This window comes from Hordeum vulgare, chromosome 6H, assembly GCF_904849725.1.
Source record: "Hordeum vulgare subsp. vulgare chromosome 6H, MorexV3_pseudomolecules_assembly, whole genome shotgun sequence".
NCBI classification, from domain to species: domain Eukaryota; kingdom Viridiplantae; phylum Streptophyta; class Magnoliopsida; order Poales; family Poaceae; genus Hordeum; species Hordeum vulgare.
In genome coordinates, this window is record NC_058523.1 from 550021542 (window position 1) to 550048232 (window position 26691).

Consider the following 26691-nt stretch of genomic DNA (forward strand, 5'->3'; position numbering starts at 1 on the left):
TCATCGCAATGGCACTGTTGTGGATTTTCTTTGGTGCATCCGTATTGGCAGCCACAACGGTTCATGTCGCCGGCCAGCTGCAAGGTTGATTTTCCGTCTCGTCTACATATATCGTATCCATCTATCTACTTATGTTACACTGAAGCGCTTGTTGGTATTTCGTCAAGAATTAGAATAGCAGGCTTTTATCAATATTCTAACTCTTTTCGACCTGCTTGTTATGTTATATGGATCAATCAGGTTTTCTGAGCATCGACTGCGGCCTGGATGCCAAATTCAGCGGGCGCGAGGACACCTCCACAAGGATCCCCTACGTCTCCGACGGTCGTTACGTCGACGGCGGGGAGAATCACAGGGTTGCCGCCGAGTTCGATACTACTAGGAGAACCACAAGCGATGACCTGCGCACCCTCAGGAGCTTCCCGTCCGGCCTACGGAACTGCTACACGCTCCCCACGGAGAGTGGCGCCAAGTACCTTGTCCGGATGTTGTTCTTCCACGGGAACTACGACGGCAAGGCCACCCAGTTCGACCTGCACCTTGGCAGCAACTACTGGGACACGACAACGATCCAGAACACGACTGAAGAGCTCACCTGGTTCTCCGAGGCCATCTTCATCGCGTGGACGAGCTGGGTGCCGGTGTGCCTGGTGAACACCGGCAGCGGTACGCCCTTCGTCAACACGGTGGAGCTGAGGCCGCTCGGTGCCTCCCTTTACCCGGACGTCACCATCCACGAGTCCATATCCACGTATGGACGGGGAAACATGGGAGGGAACTTTACGCGGTATGTATGGAAGTCTGATTTTCTTTTGATGCAACGTAGGAGTATTATATGTTTCCTTTTTTTTTTACTTTTTGATGGAAACTATATCTCTCCTTAATAATAAAGCACATATTGTTTCTGTCGTCCGTCATTAAAATTACCCTTCAAGTTGATAAAAATTACCCATGAATGCCACCTGTAAGTATAAAAACGATTCACTTTTCGGATTTCAGAAAACGCCGCCCTGCATTGTGTTTATAAAGTACTGATATATAGATAGACCAGTAACAAAGGACTATTGCGATGGTCAGAGGTGCGATCGTCCAGGCAGAAACCAGGGTTTGATCCCTGGCGCACCTTTTAGTTTTTTCTTCTCTAAATTAATTCCAGATTTCAAAAGAACAAAAAAATTAAAAGTTGTCAGTTTGAAAAAAAATCATTTTTCCCATTTTTTCATGAGCCGGCCCATGTGCAGCTCAGGGCATCCTGTTTAGTATTTTTTTTCTTTACTTTTTATTCCTGTTTTAGTTTTTTCTTCTCTAAAAAAAATTAAAAGTTGTCAGTTTGAAAAAATCATTTTTCCCATTTTTTTCATGAGCCGGCCCATGTGCAGCTCAGGGCATCCTGTTTAGTATTTTTTTTCTTTACTTTTTATTTCTGTTTTAGTTTTTTCTTCTCTAAATTAATTTCAGATTTCAAAAGAACAAAAAAATTAAAAGTTGTCAGTTTGAAAAAATTAGAAAAACGATAAACTGTTTGTGTATTTATAAAATATTCAACAAGTCATAAAATGTTCATGAGTTCAAAAATTGCTCACATATTATAAAACAAATCACGATTTCATATAAATTGTCATGAAATAAAAAATGTTCATGATTTTTTTAAAATGATCCGATATTCAAAGCATATTCAGGAATTTGGAAAACATGTCTATCAACTTTTAGAAAATGTTCGTAAAAATTAAAACACATATGTTAATAATGAACAAAACTAACTGTCGCTTACATAAAGGTTTTATTAGGAAACTTCTAGACGTTGTTTTATGATTTTATTTTGTCACTCGCGTCGGATAAAAAAGAGTTTCCGTGTTTTGTAGTTTGCTCAGCTAAAAAATATTTTTTTTGTGACGCCTTAACAAATCAAGCCGCGATGAGCATTATATTTTTAGTTCTTGAAATTACATTTTAAAAGTGCCTTATCTCATCATGACATCACTCAGATATACTTTGTGAAATAACATTTGAAAAATCCTTATGCCATTATTGCATTGGATTCATACCTTTTTATATCTATCACACCTGCATAACCTGATAGTTTTTCTTCCGTTGCAACGCACGGGCATTTTTGCTAGTATAATATAAATATAAGTAATAAAAGAAATAAGTATTTTTAGTCCTTTATGTAATTTTATAAAAAAATCCTAATATTTATTTTATCTCAACCCACAACCACAATCCCTTTTATTAGAAAAATCCAATCTCATCGATTTTGTGGCTCGCGTGTCGCTTCATAGGCCATAGCATTGTTTGGAGCGTGCGCCATGGCCCAACTTATAGCAAACTCAAGGAAGCAAAAATATTAGTAGCATGACTCGAACACGAACGAAATTTGTATGGCAGCGTCCACCTGAGCTAGGCCACGGTTTTGGTCAAAACAAGGATTGACTTTCTAAATTAGTCGTACCTGGCTCTTTTACGTTTGATTGCATCCGTTTATGTACGTATGTGAAACTTTATATAATCAGGAGTTGATTGCTGGATGGATGTTTGGGTGAATCATTTTCCACTTCATGCAAGAGAGACAAGGGGTTAATGTAACAAAAAAATTAAAGAGATTGAGGGCATGCATATATTTAAATTGAACTCTTCAAATCGCATGTAGGGAGATATAACAAAATTGAGGGCATGCATATATTTAAATTGAACTCTTGGAATTACCTGTAGGGAGATATAACGAGATTGAGGGCATGCGTATATTTAAATTGAACTCTTGGAATAACCTGTAGGGATATATATATATATATATATATATATATATATATATATATATATATATATATATTAGGAGTTGGGCCTTGGCTGCCGCTATTTAGGCTAACTTGAATGCTGCTTTTTTTACCTGCAGAAAATAAAACTTAAATGCCGCTGTTTTAACCCTTTCTTTTCTTATTTTGTTTGTTTCAAATTTGTAACTGAATCCCCGTAAAATATATTAGAGTATGTTGAAGGTTCATAAGGATTTAAAATATTCTTATTTTTTGTGGAATTAAGAAATTACTCAGATTCCAAATAAAACAACCCATTGGTATTTAGTTCAGATTTCTATTCCTAAAAACATAAACTCCAATGCAGTTAAAATTTTGGTTGGACTACAAATACGTGATTGTGAATTTCAAGATTCATCGCATATTTAAAGTTCTCATAGTATATGTCTAACTTTATGGATCTATTTGTACTCAATAAATGCTCAGAATCAAATAACAAGATAACCGTTGAAAACATTTAATTCAAGTTTTTACATATTTTGATAAAGACTAAATTTACATGAACTGTGGATGTATTTTGATAAATAATTCTCACTGAATCTTAGTACGGGACAATTTTTCTTTACAGCTGCAACACACGGGCTCAAAAGTTTTCATAAAATATATATTGTCAATAAGATCAATTTACTCCAAATAATAACCATGTCCTAGCTCTATGTCTTGATCCTCAAATAATGCATCTTTTATTTTGTGGTCAGGCCGTTGTCCCGTGGCATAGTTCCTCGACTTAGCCAATCATGATTCATATGAATTGGTATTTTCTCCCGTTGCAACGCATGAGCATTTGTGCTAGTATAAATAAAAATCTAAGGAGGGCTGTTCGGAGTGGAGGGAACACCACACGACGTTCTCCCACGCCGTCCGATCATGCCTTGATTGCATAAAAAAAATTAGAAAAGGAGAAAGACCCCGCCTCTACATATAGACGATGCATGCAACTACTTTATTAGTTATTCACAAAGACCTTATAAAATAATGCATCAGTACATCTGAAGCCATCATCTTGACAACATATGTCGCTACTCCTATCCTTGATGAAGGTGTGTCGATAGTCCGAACCGAATACCAAACAGACTTCGCACCATAGCCTAACATCTAAAACCGAAGGCCCCAACCGAGCCACGGTGTCGGGTTTGGGGCGCACAACGGTCCAACGCACTCTCAGAAGCCGTCGCCGCCAATTTCCACCGATCCATCTTCATAGTTGTACTACGCATCAACCTTGCCAGGCCTACCTGCCGTTGACGCCACCATGACGCCACACAACGCCATCATCCTGCGCTCGTCTATCATCACACACCCACCGTCGAGAGCTCGCTGCTCCATGCCGCCGAGACCCGGCATTGGATGCCACGCCGCTCCTCCAATACGAACACCACCTGTTGCTATTGGCCCCATCCCCTCCGCTTGCAGTTTGCCTAACCGAGCACCCGAACGCCCCACGCGACGCCTCCAAGAAGGACACGACACACACAGTGCCGTCGTCGCCCAATCTGACTAGATTTTTGGTCTTCACCTAGGCATGGGATCGGGGTGGAGGGAAGGGACCCCTACAACGCCTGCAAGGAGGACAGTGACGACCTTGCTCGTCGCCACCATCGGCATGATCGAATCATCCAGAGTTTCCTCCGGTCCGATGTCACCTCTACCAGCTCCCGTGAACGCACCGAGGACAACAACCGGGATCGCAAGCCACCAAGTGCAGCGGGGGAGAGCCTGCAACGTGGAGGAGATCCACCCGTAACTCACTGCCCATGCGGTCAAGACACCGTCCATCCGCCACCGGCGAGTGTCGCCAGCCGAGGGCGACGTCGCCATGCCTACCGGGGCCGCCGGCCAAGATCCAGAATCCTCCATGATGACCGCAACAACGAGATCCGCCACCGCGCGGCCCACGCCGCCGCCCGAACCTGCCACCGCCCGAGGTCACCGCTGTCGGGAGCCGCCACGCTGCCGGAAGACCCACAACCCATGGATCTGGGCATCCATGCACTTCAGCAAACCCACCACCGTCGGGACTCGCCGAGCCGTCGGGGGGCACACCCCTTGGATCTGGGCGCCCGCGTCGTCCTTGGATCCGAGGGAGGGAGGAGAGGCCCTCCGTCGTCGTCATCGGACACACGGGCTTTGCCCAGCGTCGACCACCGGCAGCGGAGGAGGGGAGGTGGGTGCGTGGGAGGACTAGGCGGCGGCGGCTGAGATGTCCCATGTCGCCCGCGCGGGGGCGACGCGAGAGACGCGAAACTTGCATCATTTATTTGCATGTGTATGTATTGTTCTTGTTGCAACAAGACATCTGTTGCAAAATCCTCACTTTTCTAATTACATGTAACAAAATCTCTATTGTAAAACGTTCTCTTTTCTAATTTTTTGCAATAAGACATATGTTGCACAAAACCTTTTAAAAAAAAACATTTATAACAAGGCATATCTTACAAAAATTACAACAACGTTTTCAGCGGCATTGGGCATTTGCATAGTAGTTCTTCGCTGCCACCGTTTCGCAACACTATCGATGTTGCAGAGATAAGATGGGGATGAGAGATGTTGGCCAGCAGGCCACGTGTTGAGCAAACGAGGCGGCAGACGCCCCATGCTAGATCGGTCGGCTTATCAATGGCGAAGCCACGTTCAAGTTGTGTGGCCACTTAACCACACAACATTTTAATGAAGTTTGTAACTGCAAGTAAAAATTATGTTGAAGATAGTAGAAAATTGAAAAATACAAATATATTTGACATCACAAGTTTAAATTGACATCACATACTTGAACTTCTGGCACCGTCACTGTGGCTGATTAGAGTCATTTTTCTTTATTTATTCTGAGCAAAAGAGAAGCCTCTCTCTCTCTCTCCCATTGCATCATGCTTTTTTTATAGCGTTCAGCATGAGACGCGCATTGCAAGTTGGATGAGTCGCGCCTGAAATCAGTTGCGCTGTAGTCCACTCCATTTTCCAGAACTTTGAAATTTTGTGCTAAAAAGGAAGAAACTAACCTGGAAATTTAGCAAACGCAGTCAACTTATATTAAACTGTGTCAATTTTGGCGCGTGGATATGGACCATATTTTTCGGTGGCTAGTTGCGCTCTACAGGCCGGATATATCTGGAATATACATTAATTTTTGTGAACTTTATATTGACTCAAAATGAAGCATAAAATGGAATGATGAGCACATACCTGCCCCTGCACAACTAAGATACACATAACTAACGTCAACACACACACACCCATACAAACACACCAACAATTAGCAAAGTCATTAAGACCAAAGCTATGCATAGGCGTTATAAAAAGACTATGATGTGTTTAGAACAACGACCAACGAAGTACAACAACGACCATCCGCACAATCCATCTTTTCACATCATAAGGACAAGGAGAAATATTCTCTAGCAGCAACGCCTTCATGAAAGGAATGACGATCAAGCGTCGTCATTGTCGGACCCAACCACTGAAGGCTGGACCGTGAGTTTTCACCCGAAAGAAAAGCCTAGGTAAAATCCAAGCCACAACTTCAAGAAGGTAACGACCAAAAAAGCCTCAATTACCAGGTGTAACCAAGTAGGGCCAGACCTAGAATTTTCACACCGGAGATCAATAGCGGGTGCTTGAGAAGCATCACCAAATCAAAATCATCATGTTCCTCCGCTTTCCACTTTCCCAACAAGTACAAGCATACACGGTCCTCGAGTGAGATGCGACGAAACGACCCACACGCCGTTACTCCCGCCGACAATGCATGACCATGATTATCTGGTTACGCGCGAAATTGCAGGTCACGCGATCGTGGCCTCCGACGCAAAACAATGTGGACCGCTGGCCACCCAACATTGTCGTGACGTGAGCACCACCTTCCGGACTGTATTGCCGCTCGCCTCCGATGGTCACTATAAAGTCGTGGCTTTGTTTACCACCATCGTTGCTACGCATGAGCATAGTCGCATGCTTTGCTACCGCTGCGCGCAGCTGTGCAATTTGTACAACTTCTGCTGAGCGTGTAGTGCCCTACAACTGCTCCTAGTCCCAGATCGTCGTCGGGCTACTTGCCGTTGTTCCTGCTCACCTCAAGTCGCCGCCATGGAACCCCCCAGGACCCCGCCGCTGTTGGAATTAAACACGAAAGAACGTGGCCATGTCGGATTCAATACATGCATGTACGTATCCGGCTAGGTTTCGAAGCAATGACCGTATAGGAGTAGTATTAGCAGGCTAGCTAATATATATACGCGTGCACCTCATCCCTTGTAATCAGATCAAGACCAAAGCAATAAAGCAAAACACCAGGTACGATACGTACCTGCGGCCATCAATCTCGTCTAGCGATTCATATATGTGCGTTGGTGTAGTACCGGCCGGCGGCAAGAATCGATCAACAAGATCGAGCTAGCTAGCTTGGTGTAGGACGTGCCTTGAAGAAATTAGGCTAGCTACATACAACGCATCTCAGCGTAAAGTATCTCGTCGAGTTCGTCAGCGAGCTTCGTTCGTCATCGTCGTTCGTCGTCAGTCGTCGCGTGTCGTCGGAAAGTACTCGACGACACGGTCTGGGCCAACAATTGGTATCAGAGCATCGAACATGTCGACCAAGTGTGCGACGGTTGTCTTATTGGGAAACAAAGGAGGGCCCCGTTCCCAAGAGAGGGAAACTTTAGAGCGAGTAAAGTTCTTGAGTTGGTCCACGGAGATTTGTGCGGGCCGATTACACCGGCCACCCCTGCCGGAAATAGATATTTCCTGCTCATCGTCGACGACTTCAGCAGATACATGTGGATTGTGTTGTTGAAGACGAAGGATCAAGCTTTGGAAGCCTTCAGGGTAGTAAAGATGGCGGCCGAAGTGGAATCCGAAGCCAAGATGAAGGCCCTCCGTACCGATCGAGGGGGTGAGTTCAAGTCTCGTGAATTCACAAGATTCTGCGAAACACACGGGATCAAGCGGTATCTTACGGCTCCATATTCACCACAGCAAAATGGTGTTGTGGAGCGGAGGAACCAAACTGTGGTGGCGATGGCACGGAGCATGTTAAAGAGTAAAGGCATGCCAGGGAAGTATTGGGGTGAGGCGGTCAATACGGCCGTTTATTTGCTGAACCGGGCTCCAACCAAGAGTGTGGTTGGAATGACGCCGTACGAAGCATGGTACGGACACAAGCCCGCGGTTGATCATCTTCGTACTTTCGGGTGCGTGGCGCATGTGAAGACAGTGGCGGGGCATACTAGCAAATTGGCGGATCGGAGTACTCCAATGATAATGGTTGGCTATGAAGCGGGCACAAAGGCGTACCGTGCGTGCAACCCGTCGAACAACAAGGTGGTTGTGACGCGTGATGTGGTCTTTGAAGAAGCGAGGTCATGGAATTGGAACTCCACCGAGCAAGTATACCCGTCATCAGATGACATTTTTAATGTCGTTTACGACGAACCTGAACATACAGAAGCTGACGATCAACTGAAGAGGTCGTCGGGACAGAGCGATCCTCCGAACGCAGGTGCTACTGAAAACACGCCAGCTAGGTCGGCCGTGTCGCTTGAGCCCGCGATCAGCACGTCCTCTAGCGATGCTGGGTCTACATGCAGCCACCGAGGCAAGGGAGCCATACAAGCTGCAGCCTGCAGCACGCCTGACAGCGTTCCCCGTAGCGCTGGTAGCCCAGGCCGTGGCACCTCTCCTGGAGGTTCACGTGATGGTGGTATGACCCAGAGTACACCAAGCCACGTGCATGGGGCTGATGGTTCTCTTGTACGTGCACCAGTTTCACCTGGTTCACCTCGTGGATGTGTAGCCAGCCCAGGGGTGCTCCAATCGCCAGAAATCGGAAGTGTGGCAACTTCAGCAGAAAATTCTTTGTCTTCGACGAAAGAGGAGACGAGGGAACGTCCGCCAACACCAGTACGTCTGCGATCAGTGGTGGATTTATATCCGAAGGAAACATTTCAAACCATAAATCCGGTGAAAATTAAGAGAAGAGGACGACAATGTTTGCTTAGTGTCGAGGAACCGACAAAGTTTGAAGAAGCAAACACGGAGGAGTGTTGGCGTCGTGCTATGGATGAGGAGTTGGGGTCGATCCGAGACAACAAAACATGGGAGCTCGTGGATCCTCCCAGCGGCCATAAAATTATAGGGCTCAAGTGGGTGTACAAGGTCAAAAAGGATGCCGATGGAAATCTTGTGAAATACAAAGCAAGGCTCGTAGCTAAGGGATACGTGCAAGAGCAAGGTGTGGATTTCGAAGAAGTGTTTGCTCCAGTTACAAGGATGGAATCGGTGAGGCTAGTTATAGCTCTTGCGGTTCAAGAATCTTGGAGGCTACATCACATGGATGTAAAATCCGCGTTTTTGAACGGGGAGTTGGAAGAAGAAGTTTATGTCAAGCAACCACCGGGGTACATCAAAGATGGAGAGGAACACAAGGTGCTGAAACTACACAAGGCATTGTACGGGCTATGTCAAGCTCCTCGGGCATGGAACATCAAGCTTGACCGTACACTGGTTTCTCTTGGTTTTGAGAAAAGTCCACTCGAGCATGCTATGTATAAGCGAGGCAAAGGCAAGGATCGTCTCTTAGTGAGCATCTATGTCGACGATCTTTTGATAACCGGAGCACATGAGGAGGAGATTGCTAGATTCAAGCTACAAATGAAGGAGCTATTCAAGATGAGTGATCTAGGGCTCTTGAGTTACTATCTCGGGATTGAGGTACAACAAAAGCCTGAGGGGATCACACTATGCCAGGAGGCATATGCAAAGAAGATTCTTGAAAGTTGTGGCATGGAGGACTGCAAACCAACTTTTGTTCCGATGGAGCCTCGTCTTAAACTTAGCAAGAGAAGCAAAGCACCCGTGGTTGATGCAACGGAGTATAGGAGTGTGGTCGGAAGTCTAAGGTATCTTGTGAATACACGACCAGACTTGGCCTATTCCGTTGGCATAGTGAGTCGCTTCATGGAAGCACCCACGAAGGAACATTGGGCAGCTGTGAAACATATACTCAGATACATCAAAGGGACAACAAACTTCGGTTGTGTCTATTTGAGAGGGAAGAAGAAGGAGATGGTGGAGCTACTTGGCTATAGTGATAGTGACCTGGCAGGAGATGTGGACGACCGTAAAAGTACCTCGGGAGTGGCATATTTCTTGGGCGGGAGCATAGTGAGTTGGCTATCACAAAAGCAGAAGGTGGTCGCATTATCATCCTGTGAAGCGGAGTATATTGCAGCTGCAACCGCGGCGTGTCAAGGTGTGTTTTTAGAAAGGCTACTCGGTGACCTCACACACAAGGAACCGAAAGGAATGGTGCTCTATGTTGACAACAAGTCTGCGATTGCTCTATGTAAGAATCCAGTGCATCATGACAGGAGCAAGCACATTGATACGAGGTATCACTACATACGGCAGTGCGTGGAAGAAGGCAAGATTAAAGTCAACTACGTTTGCACCGATGATCAGCTTGCAGATATCCTGACCAAGTCTTTGGGACGACAGAAGTTTACAGAGATGCGGAGAAGGATCGGCGTCCAAGCTGTGAAGTGAGGACATCGTGTTTAGGGGGGTGATTGTTGGAATTAAACACGAAAGAACGTGGCCATGTCGGATTCAATACATGCATGTACGTATCCGGCTAGGTTTCGAAGCAATGACCGTATAGGAGTAGTATTAGCAGGCTAGCTAATATATATACGCGTGCACCTCATCCCTTGTAATCAGATCAAGACCAAAGCAATAAAGCAAAACACCAGGTACGATACGTACCTGCGGCCATCAATCTCGTCTAGCGATTCATATATGTGCGTTGGTGTAGTACCGGCCGGCGGCAAGAATCGATCAACAAGATCGAGCTAGCTAGCTTGGTGTAGGACGTGCCTTGAAGAAATTAGGCTAGCTACATACAACGCATCTCAGCGTAAAGTATCTCGTCGAGTTCGTCAGCGAGCTTCGTTCGTCATCGTCGTTCGTCGTTAGTCGTCGCGTGTCGTCGGAAAGTACTCGACGACACGGTCTGGGCCAACAGCCGCCACCATCGGATGTGCAGGCCTTTCATGACAGCACCATCAGGTAGTGACGAGAATGTGGGCTCCAATAGTGGTCGAACCTCCCGACGCGGACGGAGTGGGCGCCGGTGGTGGATGTGATCCGCTCATTCTCTTCCTGCTTTCCGCAGTCTGGTGCTTCCTAGCCTGAGACCCGACGATGTTCGGTGTAGGGTGGTCGATGGTGGATCTGTCGTTCGTAGGGGTTCTTTCGGTCGTGCCAAGCCCGAGGCCTTTGGGTGGTCTCGAGGTTGTGTGGACACACATGCATCGATTGATGCAGAGGCCGGGGACTCGGTTCCTCCTTTTCAGAAGAAAAAAATGACGGCAGGACGACAACCCTAATGGTGGGAGACGCGGTGTTCATGCGCGGAGCTCATGACTCGTGTGTTGGCTGGCTGCCATGGCCACGTGGGAGGCATGGTTTTGTTAGTGTCCGACATAGTGCGGCCGCGGTACGACATGTACTCTCGTTTTTGGTTGTACCCCGGTCCTATGCAGTGTATGAGTGTCGGGATGTAAAAATTGTCTGATATTTACCAGGCCGATTGTGCTGGCCTTTGTGGGCATCATTCCCTTCTTCGAAGCTCCATCGCAGTCGCTCGCTATCCTTTGTGATGCTTCAAGTGAAAACTTGATCTTTCCGATCGGACGGTGACAACATTCCAGTACCTTCTTGAAGGTAGCAACTTGGAGTCCATGCTCCATCATTGCCCAACTTCGCGTCTTTGTGGTTGCTAGTTCATGGTTGAGGACTACGTCATCTCTGAGCGGTTCTCATTGGTCCATTTGTAGTCTGTTTGGAGAGCGGTAGAGTGGTGTCGTCGTACGTCAGCACATTTGTATCTTGCCTTGGATGGATTTGGTGTGTGTTATGATGGTGTGTCATACGCGGTTATTTTTATGACGGTAGCTGCTTCGTTTATAAAACATGGCCAAAGCCTTTTTTTATAATGCAACACGGATCCTCGTTGGGATACAGTAGCAAGTGGTGCTCCACAGATCTCACCATTACGAGGAGAGAAAATTGTAGAACATAGATGCATATTTACATTTTACTGACCAAGATGAACACACCGTCCATTCCGAATAGGAATAACTCTAGTTGCATTTTTTATTTTTCAGTCACACCCTCCACAATTGTATCAATCACAGACTCTCACAACACGAAATGATACGCAGTTAAATTTTACTTTACTACTTGGAAGGGCTGGATAAGATCTGCCAAAGTTTCATCCACAATGCATTTGAACCCTCGTCTTCCTTATTAAGATACCTTCTAAAGAAGATTGGATTTTTACATATATGAATTATTTTTTAACAAAGTGCACTTTCATTAAATTGTAATGTAGCATTAAAGGGATGTGTACATAGCATAATAAGTATACACCATACCTCTGCATGAGTAGGATGCACAAAGACAACACCAACTTAGCACATGTAGATATTTAAAAATTGACTCTAGGAACAACAAAGTCGATATGACCGAACCTATGCCTACAATGGAGGACCTATCCATAGACTAGGCAGACAACCCCAAGTGGGGTAAAAGCATTCTTGGCCACCTACTCCAAATGCGTACACGCCGCGATAAACATGATTTTTTCACTGTTTTGATCCTTAAGGTGCAAGTTAATCAGTCAACGAACTCGTTCGGAAAGAATTTTACGTTTTGACCCTTTTTTGAAACGCCATAGTCCGTGGCGTTGCAGCCCTGTTATGAAACGCCATCTATTGTGGCGTTGCAGACGTTCTTTCAAACGCCTGTGTAATGTGGCGTTGCAGACCTGAGGTGAAATGCCTGTCTAATGTGGCGTTGCAGACCTGAGGTGAAACGCCAGTAGCCATGGCGTTTCTTGCCTTTATATTCTGCCACCCCGACCCCCTCGCCCACCAACCACCATTTCTCCTCTCATCTTGTTCTTGTTAGTCCGAAAAAGCTCTCCCTTGTCCTCACCATCCCCCCTTCGATCTCCCTCCTCCCTCAACCTTTTAGTAGGTTCTTTGGGGCAAATCGAAGAGGCAGGTAAGCTCCTCCAATCCCTCCAATTAGTTTTTGCAATGATTTTGTATTTGTGTAGATTTTTTTTGCACTAGGTGGTGTGCCTTTAAAGTTGAGCATAAATTGAAGAAGATCCATTCATCTAAAATAAGGCTCGTAACGAGGGTCATATACAAGAGTTTCATTCGGGTTATGCCCCCTCAAACGAAGTAGTGGAGGAACCTAAACAAACAAACGCATAATTTGTTAATTGACTCAACTTGTCAAAATATAAAAATCATGGAGTATATAAAAATAATCATCAACACAATCATAATTATCTCTCCTCTTTCAACTAGCACCGCACGATGCTTCTGCTCGTAGTACTCATCAAGACCCGGATATTTATCGGGCCGAAACATCCTACATAATATGAACAAAATTCTTACCGGCCTCTTCGAATAATATGAACAAAACCTAAGTTATACATATAGCCACCAAAAACTACACCTAGACACACCATAAACTACACCTATTAACAATCACAAAATAAATTTTACTTCAAAACATACGTACACCTAGTGCAAAAAAATCTACACAAATACAAAATCATTGCAAAAACTAATTGGATGGATTGGAGGAGCTTACCGGCCTCTTTGATTTGCCCCAAAGAACCAACAAAATGGTTGGGGGAGGAGGGAGATCAAGGAGGGATCTGGAGGAGGAGGGAGAGCTTTTTCGTGGAGGAAGAAGGAAAGAACTTGCTGGTGGACGAAGGGGCGCGCGGGACAGTTACTTATGAGGCCTGCAACGCCAGCCTCCTCGGCGTTTCTGCTAAGGCCTGCAACGTCCAGTAGACTGGCGTTGCACATGAGGCCTGCAACGTCCACTAGACTGGCGTTTGGCATAAGGCCTGCAACGCCACGGCCTATGGCGTTTCCAAAAGGGTCAAAACGTGAAATTCTTTCCAAACGAGTTCGTTACGTGATTAACTTGCGTCTTAAGGATCAAAACAGTGAAAAAATCCCCATAAACAACAGTCGATGATATAGCCATTGTAGAGTAGATCAATGAGTCCAGCGTATACACTGATAAATAATTTGTATCGGAGATTGAATTTTCCCACTAAACCAAGTCATTTCCACATATGGCCATACTGACTGTAATAAGACACGCACTCCCACTCTTATAAGTGTATCAAACTTTAGTTATATAGCATGAAGTCACCGACTACACATAATGACAACATTACATCGTGCATATATGTTGAACGCAATTAGGATGACTGACCATGTAGAGTGTACAGAAATGCACTTACCGTGTAGGACATATATGAACCATGTGTGCCCGTGAAACTATCGTGAGTTTTGTTCGTAAATAAAATAATGAAAATAAAAATGCAACCCACATCCATGAAACTATCATATTTGTTTTAAATCTTTATTCCTTGAAGTACATAAGTCAACAAAACTTTGCGTAAAACCTTTCTCTGAAACATGTGTGAGACTCCTCATACATCTGTGAAGCTCCAAGCTGGGTACTTAATATGGAACTATTTTAAGTTTCATACATTGCAGTGATTTTTACTATTGTTTCAATGATGGTTTATCATTTTGAATGAAGGTTTCCTGATGATCCAAACGACCGCTACTGGGGTTCGAGAACTTGGTCGTTATGGGAAAATCATTCCACCAAAGAAACCATCCAGCAGGACGACATCTTCGCGGTCCCCATGCCAGTTCTTCAGACAGCCGTCACTCGTGTGAACAATGGCACGGTGCTAATCGTCAACACATGGGATTCGAATAAAAGACCATTGAAGTTTAAGTTCATCCTACACTTTGCCGACATGCAGAACGCCCAGCCCCGGTTATTTGACATCTACCTGAACGCCAAGAAGTTATACAAGAATTACAGCCCCCCGTACTTGGTTGCTGATTATGTGCGTAGTTCTGAATGGCATAGCAATACAGACGGCCAGTACTTTCTCGGTCTTATAGCCACCAATACATCCATGCTGCCTCCAATGGTCAATGCATACGAGATCTACTACCACATCCCCCACAACACTCCGAGGACGTTCTCCAAAGACTGTAAGATGACTCCCCTCAATTTATGTACCTACTTAACTTATTTATCGTCATTGTAGACAATTGGTATTATTTCCTTCTAAAATAACGCATTTCCTCTGTTCATAAACATATAAAGCTACAATACTTTCTTTAGTTTTATCATTACCATTTTTTCACAAAATTATACTCCCTCCGTTCCTAAATATAAGACATTTTAGAGATTGCACTATAAACTACATACGGATGTACATAGACATATTTTAGAGTATAGATTCACTCATTTTGCTCCGTATGTAGTCTCCTAGTGGAATCCCTAAAATGTTTTATATTTTGGAACGGATGGAGTATGTTTTTATAATCTTGTATTAACATGTACTCCCTCCATTCCTAAATATAAGTCTTTGTAGATATTTCACTAGTGGACTACATACGGATGTATATAGACATACTTTAAAGTATAGATTCAATCATTTTGTTCCGTATGTAGACCTTTAGTGAAATCGCTTAAAAGACTTATATTTAGGAACGGAGGGAGTAGATACAAACAGTTTGGGAGATAATATTTTTTTTCTTAAATTGTGTCGACATATAGATCATCATATTTAGGGTACTGTATGATTTGTTGATATCAAAAGACATTAAATCTTCAATCTTTATCTAGACACGGGAAGTGAATGGAGATAAATTACAGATAAATGATCGGATCGAAAAGAAAATTTCGCAAATACAGTTTTAGCATTGCCATTTTTTGGTTTTGAATAAGAGCATCTCCAACCAGGACTCCACAAACACGTCTTTGGCAACAGTCGGTCAAGCCCCATTTGTCCACCAGGGCACTGGGGATCTCATTAATTTCTAAAACCACGTTTCCAGGCAAATCATGAACGTAGATTATTCGATCAAAATAGCACACAATAATTCAACGTTCAGCACAAGCCAAAATGGTCGATGACAAATAGAAGTCAACAATTCATACATAGGCAATACATAAATTAATCAAGTGCCTTTTTTGGGCTCATTGATCTCTTTCTTTTGGTTAATGAACCACTCATTGGCATGGTTATCCATGAGGCTAGTGTAGTTGAACATGATCCCTTACTCCTCTGTGGTCCTTGCAAGTCTCACCTTTTGACTCTCATCCTCAATGCCCCCATAAGCCTTCACCTTCTCAAACTCCATTTTCTACTATTTGTTCTCGTTCTCCAACTCTATTCTCTTTCTCTCGGTCATCATCCTCTCCCGGTCGAATTAAATCCTCTCTCTTTTCACATCCAAGAAGATCAAGTATCTCTCATCCTTGTTCTCCTCCATTATCTTCAATTCGTGTCTTTTGTTGGAAAGGTACTTCTTGTCCTCCTCCTTCTCCTCCCTTTCTTTCCATCCCCCCGTTTGTTCGAAAAGAGGCCAGTTTTCACGGCTGACATCCTGATCGTCGCGACGTCATGCCCGAGCCTATCCCCCTAGTGCTTACTTATCTTTGGCACAGTCCCAAATCCGACCGCCATTCCACCTTGGTCATTGTTGCTAGCCAATCCAATAAATTGGTGGAAGCTTGTGCCATCATTGTTCTCCTTGTTCTCGATGGGGTTATTGAAATCTTCATAGGGTATTGCCCACTTCGGCTTCCCATTCAACTCCAACCAACAAGGAGACAAAACAAATGGTTTATTCTCAATTTCACGGTAAAATGTGGTAGTTAACCCCATCTAGTGAAAAAATAAACTTCATAATAAATACAAGAAATGAAGCAAGCCAAAAAAAAAAAAACTTGCATGGCTATTGGCATTTGGTTCATATTCACCACTTGAGAGTATGCACCTCAAAACTTGTTCTCAGACACTTGGATGGTGTCCGGTCTATGTTAAAGAGAGCTCTCACAGAGGTTGGTATGGATTGGATGTGATTCCATGTGATGCTTATGTTCACGGCACCATGCATGGCTTTTTTGCTCGGTTCCACATATAGGATCCATGCTAGTGTTCAACGAAGCTTGACATAAAAAATATATATCTTCTGTGGTTGAGTATGTATTTTTTTTTTCACCACCTTCTTTTTTGAATTTTGATCCCCCATCTCAATATTTGAAGGATCTTGACCATCACTGATCATATATGTCATGAAGGGGTACTAAACATGCATCACAATAAAAATAGCAAACTAAAATCGGTTCTAAAATGCATATGGGAAGGAAAATAACGTGGGGAGTTGCTTGAGGCATATCCTCAAACAATGAGGGGGCATGTTTGGCATGGGAGCTTGTCTATGGCATCCACAATCGTTGGAGTTGCGGCGAATCATGGGTCGTATCCGGGGAGTCGTCCGGATCCTGGGTATAGCCATTCAGGCAGCCTGACCACTGCCAAGCCAGACCAAGTTCCTACATATACGCTGGCGCGGAAGCTTGCGTCCTTGTGGGAGTGGCGGATGCGGCCGAAGCGGACGCGGCCAAGTCCATGTCCAGGGTCGGGTCGATAAAATCTGGGGCCATGTGCGAAACTAAAAATTGGGACCCTATCTTAAAAAAAACTAACAAATAATTGGTATATATATCTTGTAGGAATTTTTTTATAACATATGTAATATAATGTCTTGCATAACAATTGACATATAAAAAGTCATACCTATGCAACTTCCGGTTGCTATTTATTTAAACATCATCATTCTTTTAGTATTCTTCGAGATGAAATCTTCAATGTTATCCTCGTAATCAATCTTCTTCAACACTTCACTCTCAAGTGCTATTGTGGTCAAATTATTAAGTCTTTGCTGTGCCATAGTAGTACGCATATAGGATTTTAATTTTGTTCTTGTGCTTTTCTCTTTGCATACGCACCGGACTGTTGTTTTTTCACAATGACTCAAATCTGCATTGTTGAAACACAAGATAAAGATGATTAATAAAAAAAACTTAAAGATAAATAGGACAACGCCAGGAGCGACGAAGTAGTCTGTGTCTCTTGCGCTTATAGTATTTAGTCTTTGTAGTCTCTAAGGGGCATGTAGTCTGTAGTTGTACCTATACAAGGCGACGAGGAGGAGACCTGCCTGCAGCGGTCGTCGATCGATGTGAAAAAAGCGGTAGCGGTAGCAAGGCACGTCATGGCTCAGCGGGAGAGCGATGGATCGATCGATCCAGAAAAAAGGAAGCTGCAGCGTCACTTGGGGGGTGTTTGGTTACAAGGGTTTATTAGGGACTTAGAACTTATAAGTTCCTTTAAGTCCCATCTAAACCAAACAGGAGGGACTTATAGGGACTTAAATTGGTCATTTGGGACTTATGAAATAAGACTCTCAAGGAGAGACTTATAGGGACTTATAGTTGTAATATGGTCTTTTAGTCCATGTTAAGTCCTAGAAACCAAACAGGTAGAAACTTTTTAGGGACTTAGGACTTATAAGTTGGGACTAAAAAAAGTCGTAGGACTTATGAACCAAACATGCAGCTCCCTGGCCTTGCTGGCTGGCTAGCTCACTCCAGCGGGAGCAGTTCCCAGCGGCCCACATGCCCAGTTGTTCATATTTTTTTTAATACAAAGCTTACCTAAAAAAATTTGGCACCTCAGAAATTTGGGCCCTATGCACAGTTTGCACCACTGTGGGCCCACTTTGCCACAACCGCCTTATCATCCCTCTCGCGGGTGTGCTGGCGGGCACAACAGTTGACCTTGAAGGTGATGCTTTGCGAGTTTGTCGCTGCAATGGTCGGGACCCATGGACCTGCATCAAGCTAGGCGGGCAGAACAAAACATATGTGAAGCTATGACGGATGAGGGAGATGACGTGAACGTGTTAAAGGGAGGACATGTTGCCCGAACAGGGGTTGGGGGCGACTGGTTTGGGGTGGGTCGGACATGCGGGGCCTGATGTGACGGATGCATCAATAGTGGTAAACATACAAAAGTTTACAGACTTTTACACGCTGACTAGGATGATTTCAACGTAACAAACCACCCCACCCCCTCTGATTTTCACGGGATGAGCCTTCCTCTCCCTTAATCTCCAATCAAAATTCACCTTCCTGTAAAAGCCTATATTGTTATGTACGTGTAGCTTTACTCATCTGAGAGGCCCCAAATCTACAGCACATATGAAGAAGGTTTTTTTTGTCCGAGAAGTGTCTGTCTTGTCCACCTAAACAAGTGGAAATGTCCGAGGGGTTCGTTGGAGAAGGCTTTTTTTTATCTCGACTGTGTCGTCGAATGGGCTCGATTGGAGAAGTTTTTTTTTTTTCTGCAAGCCGTGTGTTGGTTGCATGCCCAAACGAATTGATAGGTCTGAGGGATTCGGTAGAAGATGCTTAAAAAATTATCATAACATACGTTTGAAAGAGGGGGCACTCTTGTGTGCTTGCACCCGGATGTTGTGTGCTCCGTTGGCTGTAGATAGTCGCATTGTGCCCGAAAACCTTCGTGGTTGTATGGATTGGAGTTAATGAAGATCTCGTAGTTGTGGCTCGTAATGCATTTGCTCGCACTTCCCGTCCACAAGAAAATAGCCCGCCACCTGGATGCAGATTTTTTTGAACACCTGCACCCGGGCCTGTTATGCTGGCTCTTTAATGTGATTTTAAAATCTGTGCGACGGAACTAACCTTTTACATAATTTTTTTTGTTTCTTTTATATAGAACATGTCTTAAACTTTAAACTTTCCAGTGCAGCAAAACTTTCTAACTAGAATGTGGGATATTTTTTTTAGAATTTTTAGTCCATAATAATACTAAGTATATGATTTCTTTAATCAAACAAAACTTATTTTGTATATTTATGTTGGTCCCAAAAATCTAAAAGGTTTATCCTAGATTCTAGTTAAAAAGTTTTGTTGTTCTGCAAAGGTTTCTATTTCAAGACACGTTTTATATGAGAGAAACAGAAAAGAGAAATGTATTTGCACGAATCTTGATGCAGCTAATGAGTGGCTAGGTAAAAGGGGCCTGGGTGCATGACGATCAAATTCACTGTTTCGACCTTTTTTTGAATGTTAAGCCGGATCTGACCTCGGTGGGAAAAAAAAACGGATCTAACACTTTTCAACCTTGGCGGTAGGGTATAACAACCTACCGGCTACCGCCGAGGTCCCTGACGTTAGCGTTGCATGCCTACTGTAAAAAGAATTCTAAGTTGCAGATACGGTGCGCGAGCATGCCTACCACCAGACACCTTGACGGTAGGGTTACTTTTGCTACCATCAATCTCTCTGACGGTAGGCCATTTTCCTCCCGCTAGAGTCCTTGTAGGTAGGTTGTCATACCCTACTGTCAGAAGGTGTGACGGTAGCAAAAGTGTCAGATCCGTAAATTATTACCCATTGGGATGAGATCCGGCTTAACGTTCAGAAAAAGATAAAAACAGTAAATTTGGCCGACACACATTACTTTATACCAAACTAATAGATCCCTGAGGACCCTAGATGCCAAGACATAACGTCCGAGGACCCCCAATATTACTAGAAGAAGGGCCACCCACAACTTGGTCTATACTAAGATTCTTCGAGGCCAAATGTTGTGGGCCTCCGAGTCAAACAAGAGCATCAGATCCGAGCATGTCGCAAAAAGGACCCAAAATTTGGCATGTACTCCAGTAGCGACCTATCAAGCCAGGGGTCCAGCCATAAGAGGGTACTTTCTTCATGTTCTACTAGCAAAAGGCCCGTGCGTTGCAACGGAAGAAAAAATATCACACGTTTTTAATTTTTATAATCATTTTGATTTATTAAAATAATAAGCTAACTAACTAATGTAGTAAGTCCTATCCTATTTTCTTGGAAAATCAACCCGTCCATTGTTAATTCCATCATGATGAAAAATTGAGCGGGACAAGCAAAGCAAAACAAAGAGGCTACCTGAATTGATCAATGGACTGTTATCTTATTTCACTCATGGGGTAGAGAATGTGGGATCAGATGACAAACTGAAGGTGGTGTTCCATTCTCTCTCTCTACAACATTGCAATCTTACATTAAATACATTCATTCATCAGCAAACAAATTCTCACAAAACAAAATTTCTTGCCGGTGCTTGGCACACGGTTGGAGGCATGGGGACGGGATCTCACCAGATGATGAGTTCCTGCCGGAGGAGGGGATACATTGAGGGGAGCAAGGGTTGGGCGCCTCTATCTGGCCATAAGGAGTCGCCGTTGCCGCGCCATAACCTTGGAGTTCCCCGTGTGAGCCATGGAGGCCCGCCTCCACCTAAAAAGTACTTCGCTCCGTCGTGCTTATCCGCGCGCCACCGCCGTTTGCATCGAGCGGACGCATCATCCCAAGTTGTTGTAGCTATCGCGTTGATTTGATCCAGAAGTTGTGCTCGAGCGCCGAAACGGGGACAGCAAGCAGACAGAGGTACGACCGCGGAGGCGGATGGGTTGAGATCGACAGCAGTGGTGGTTGAGGTTGGCCGCGGCGGCGAGTGGTGTGGCAGCGGCCTGTGCACAGGCCAGGGTGGACCAGGGTCGACGCGATGTGCTCAAGCGCCGCAACGGGGGCAGTGAGCGGGGAGAGGTACAGCCGCGGAGGCGGGTGGGTTGAGATCGGCAGCGGTGACGGTTGAGGTTGGCCGCGACGGCGAGTGGTGTGGCGGCGGCCTGGGCACATGCGAGGGTGGCTTAGGGTCGACGGGAGGAGGCGATGCGTACGGGTATAATTTTTGCAGCGAATCGTTTTTTCCTTTTGCGTTGCAGATAAATGATGGAGCGCGGGTTGAATAACAAAAATTACAGGGGCTTTTTTATAAAAATATCATGATGGGTTTTCCGACGAAAGCAATAGCCGCTTTATTATTAGATATGTTTTATGGAAAAACCGATACAATGCGAATCTCATGCTTGACCGGCTGGAGGGTTTTCCAGAACTGGGACCCCGCTTGTCAATTGCAAGCTAGAAGAGGCGGGTGTGTGTGCAGGCCCTTGGCTTTTGCATGTTGTAATTGTAGGCCCCTCTTGACACTTAAAATACTCCAAAAAGCTACCTGGTCATGAGGGACACATTCATGCGTAGGCACACTAGAATACCCACACGACAAAATTGACAAATTTGACCCAGGAGTCAAAGGATTTCACAAACTAAATTATGTTTGATAAAATTTCATCCAGCTAATCTTTTTGTGTGACGCCTGAGACCGAGTGTAACGCCTAAGACATAGACGCCACACTACACTGTGTGACGCCTAAGACAAATGCGTCACACAGTGTAGTGTGGCGCCTGACTGTCGGGCGCCACACAAAAGGGTTCGCTAGGTGAAATTTTTTCAAATGTAGTTCAGTTTGTGAAATCCTTTGGCTCCTGGGTTAAATTTATCAATTTTGCCTAGCCACACCCCATGGTCCTTATGTACATAGTACTTCCTCCGTTTTTGAATATAATTTTTTTTAGAGATTTCACTAAAAGCTACATACGGATGTATATAAATATACTTTGAAGTATAGTTGACTTATTTTATTTTGTATGTAGTCTCTTAGTAAGATCTAGAAAAGGACTTATATTTAAAAACGGAGGGAGTAGATATTAGCCCACTTCACCATGTGATTCTTCTGGTGCCCATCAGCCGCGTGCGAAGACAAACACCATTGGTGTTTGTGGAAGGCGCTATGAACTCTCTCTGAAAGTATATAGGTCTCCAACATATGCATGGGGAGGCTAGAAAGTCAAGAGTCCATGAGCATAGATTTTATCCCCTTGGAGGTAAACCTCCCTCGCCACGTCTCTGCCTTGACTTTGACCACGACCAGCCCCATAAGCGGGTCAAAGTCCCAGATTAGGGTCCTAGTTTCAGGGAGTGGAATTGTTTTCACATCTCATGGAGAAGTTGATCCACATTGTCGGTTCATGTTGAATTGTGTGTTAGGGGCCGTATGCATCGTGCTGATGCAGAGGCCGGAGGCAACCCTCCTTTTTTAAAAAATATATTGAATTGTGCGCAGAGTCGAGTCGTCCAGGAGGCAGGGTAGGGACCTCAAAAAATAATCCGCTCAAGTATCTGCGAGGAGCTTTTTTTTTCTAAACCTGTATATTTCTCTGATGCATGTGTTCGAGTTTTGCAAAATAAGATAAAATCTGGATGCCAAATCAGCATCACAGTGCCTATTTGGTTTCAGTCATGAAACAAGTTCTTCACGAGGATGATCAAACTTTTTTCCCTGATCGCGCTCATTTTCTTCACTCTGTGATGGTAGTCGATGCAATGATGGCTATCAAACTCGAGTATGGAGTAAAGAAAAACTGGATGGGTGACCCATGCTTTCCGGCCAAATATGGATGGAATGGCGTGAAGTGTAGCAATGTAACTGAAAACATTACAAGGATAATATCTCTGTAAGTGTTATTTCCTTGGTCTTTCGTGTTGCGAGTGCAAATATTCAGCCTTTGCCTTATGTTGGAAACTAATTCTCATGCAGGGATCTATCCAAAAGTAACTTGACTGGATTGGTATCTGATAATTTCACATTACTCACAGACCTCCAATTTCTGTAAGTATAAGATAATGAGCATAGCCATGGTATGCTTTTTTATCAGAAGTTGTGGACCTCTTCCTAACCAGTGGCGGATCTAGCTATCTGCCAAGACATGCCATCCGCCACACCTAAATTCTAAAGCAACTATACCTATGTGCTGAGCATGGTAATGGTACTAGTAGTAGGTAGCTGACTACCTGCTAATTTTAAGAAAAAGACTGACTACCTCGTGGGGCTGATGTAAACTCAACGGAACAAAAACACGAGAACATGCATGCATGCCAAACCAATAGTACTTAAATTTCGGATTTTTATTTCAGTGAATTTTTGGACAGTTGCAGTATACATGTATTTCTCATTGGTAAGCTCCGTCACCAAAAAATTATTCGTGTCTTCGCCACTGTTCCTAAGCAATAGCACGCCATCTTGGTAGATAATTAATGTGTGGTGGGTAAGTGTATAAAGTGCATAATGGTTGCCTTTTATAGCTCTATTTGACTATAAATAATGTCTAACATTTACATTTGACATGAATGGGGAGCCCCTTATACTTGTAGTAATGAGTGAAGAACGCTAATATGCTCAGCTTAAGAGGACTTTTGTTTGGAAAGAACATCGTGATTATCTAAACTAGTACATGTCACTTTCTACAGAGATTTGTCTGGCAACAGTCTGAATGGATCAATTCCGTATTCCCTTTGTAAAAGGAATGCAGGATCCTTCGTTCTAAGGTTTGGTTTTCTTCCCAATTTTCCATTTTCTATGAATATGCATTCTAATTGTATTTGAATGCATCTCTCTTGTGAACTTTAGGCAGCTCACTATTCAAGCTTACTTTATGTAACAAACTAACAAACGAATAGATTTTTTTTGACGTGACTTTCGTGTTTTAGGTATGAGTTTGGTGAAGATATGTGCAAGAAAACAGCAAGCCCGACTCCGACTCCAACTCCGACTCCGACTCCATCAAAAAATAAAACAACTATAATATCTATTTCAATACTGGTTCCCTTAGTGGCGGTGGCTGTACTTTTTCTTTTGTATTTTATCTGGAGAGGGAAGAGAAAACCTAAATGTGTGTTGCCCTTCTCTTTTAGTATCACCTGAGAACTATGTCTATCGATTGTTAAAGTTTTAGAGTATTCGGTATCTTTGTTGCATAACTGACATTTGTGCATGCAGTTTCCATACATGATCCTCCTAGAGAGCCCGAACTTAAGAGTGCCATTGAAAGTACAAAAAGTCAGGGCGATCACCTGCAAAACACTGAGAATCGACGATTCACATACAACGAGCTGGAGAAGTTTACTAATAAATTCCAACGGTCGATTGGTAAAGGAGGTTTCGGGCCCGTGTACTACGGCCGTTTAGAAGACAATACCGCGGTTGCAGTCAAGATGTGTTCCGAATCATCATCACATGGGCTTGATGAGTTCTTAGCAGAGGTACTAACTCCCATGGTTCCTAAAATTTTCTATTTGAAAAGTGAATCAGCGGGTCACTATTAGTACTTACTATAGCACAATATAATGAGCTTACATGCAGTTTAAAATATTTTCTTTCTATGCTATGTCATAGGTCAATAGCTTGAACAAGGTGCATCACAGGAATCTAGTTTCTTTTGTTGGTTACTGCTGGGAGAAAGACCATTTAGCACTGGTTTATGAGTACATGTCCCAGGGCACACTTTATGATCATCTGAGAGGTTTGTCCATCCCAAACCTAATTAAGTGATAAGAATTAAAAAAATCATGGTTGTCTTATAATTCCTTCAAAAATATGTGCATCGTTTGAAATTCAAAGGCTATATATCTTGACTGCTTTCAATATATTTATCTAAAATAGTTCAGGGATGTCTACATATTCCTTGTGAAATGGCTGCAATCATCAGCAACAATTAGTGATGTTTGCTTATATTCCTTGTGGTCTCGAAAATATATAGTTTGCTAACTGTTGGCTGAAAAAGTAATAACAACCTTAATGCACCTAACTAATTCAATTTCCAATGCGAAAGACTCTGAGGGAGTGTAAAAAATTGCAAACAAAGATATATTGCATAAATATATAAACATTGACATGTAAAACTATTGATATAACTCTGTTCTAACTGTTACCATGATCGCATATGAAGGGAAAAATGGTGTGCATGAACCCCTGAGTTGGGCGACACGTGTACGAATCGTGCTCGAAGCAGCACAAGGTATGATTTAATGAAGTAATATATATAGTGCTCTTAAGCGAATGTGATAGATGGTCTGCTGTTCTTGCCAGACATGTTTTGAAGGACTTGCTATCACATGTGTAGGCCTGGATTATCTGCATAAGGGATGTAGCTTGCCAATAATTCACCGGGATGTGAAAACCAACAACATTCTCCTAAATGAAAATCTGCAGGCGAAAATAGCTGATTTCGGACTTTGCAAGACCTATGTTAGCGACAACCAGACACACATAACAACCATAGCGGCTGGGACAGCAGGTTATATGGACCCCGAGTATGTGTCTTTCTATACTATAAAACTTGTTTGCACCTTCTCATATATGGAATTGTTCCTTAATCCAAATTAGATTTACTAAAATGTGGTTTACCTGTTTTTTTCCAGGTACTACAACACTGGCTGGCTCACTGAGAGTAGCGATGTCTATAGTTTCGGTGTTGTTTTACTTGAGGTAGCAACCGGTGAGCCTCCAGTATTGCCAGGCCATGGCCACATCGTCCAGCGTCTGAAGCAGAAGGTTGCCACTGGCAACGTCACCATGGTGGCTGATGCCCATCTTGCAGGTGAGTATGATGTCAATTCCATGTGGAAACTGGTCGACACCGCCATGGCGTGCACCGCGGATGCTGCAGTACGCAGGCCAACAATGGCGGCCGTGGTGGCACAGCTGAAAGAGAGTCTTGCGTTGGAGGAAGCTCATGATGACAACGGTGTCAGGGGAAGCATCACAAGTGCTACTAGTGCCCAGGTGTCCGCGTTCGGCCCATCAGCAAGATGAATCTGCGAGTTTACCCAGATGTGTTTCATTAATTGCATCGTTGATGGGTCACTATTCTCTTTTTTGGGATCGCAAGGTTGCAAGGTCTTCATACAATAGTGTATTCTGATTTATTTGTCATGCTATAAGACAAAAATTATATTTATGTTGTGGTGTAGTGTGTGAAATTCGACCATACACTTTGCAAGAAACAAGGCCTGGGTGAGTTGTATGGAGCTGTTCCCATACCCGTCTGTAGTACAAGAACCTACGACTTGATTAGTAGTCTGATCGGTTGGAAAGATGGTGCAGTGTGGTGATGCACTTATTTTCTTCAATTTACCTTTGAATTCCTATTAGTTCTCAATTCA

At 43.8% G+C, this 26691-nt stretch overlaps 1 protein-coding gene across 1 annotated transcript; it reads left to right on the forward strand.

Annotated features, from left to right (window-relative positions):
* Nucleotides 1-26551, forward strand: LOC123404089 (LRR receptor-like serine/threonine-protein kinase IOS1). The gene is made up of 12 exons (XM_045098018.1): nucleotides 1-84; nucleotides 241-787; nucleotides 14448-14917; nucleotides 23066-23204; nucleotides 23288-23359; nucleotides 23998-24075; nucleotides 24238-24419; nucleotides 24527-24789; nucleotides 24923-25049; nucleotides 25476-25544; nucleotides 25650-25839; nucleotides 25948-26551. The coding sequence occupies exons 1-12, from the start codon at nucleotides 9-11 to the stop codon at nucleotides 26339-26341; spliced, it is 2607 nt and encodes an 868-aa protein (XP_044953953.1). The 5' UTR covers nucleotides 1-8; the 3' UTR covers nucleotides 26342-26551.
* Nucleotides 26552-26691: the final 140 nt, after the last annotated feature.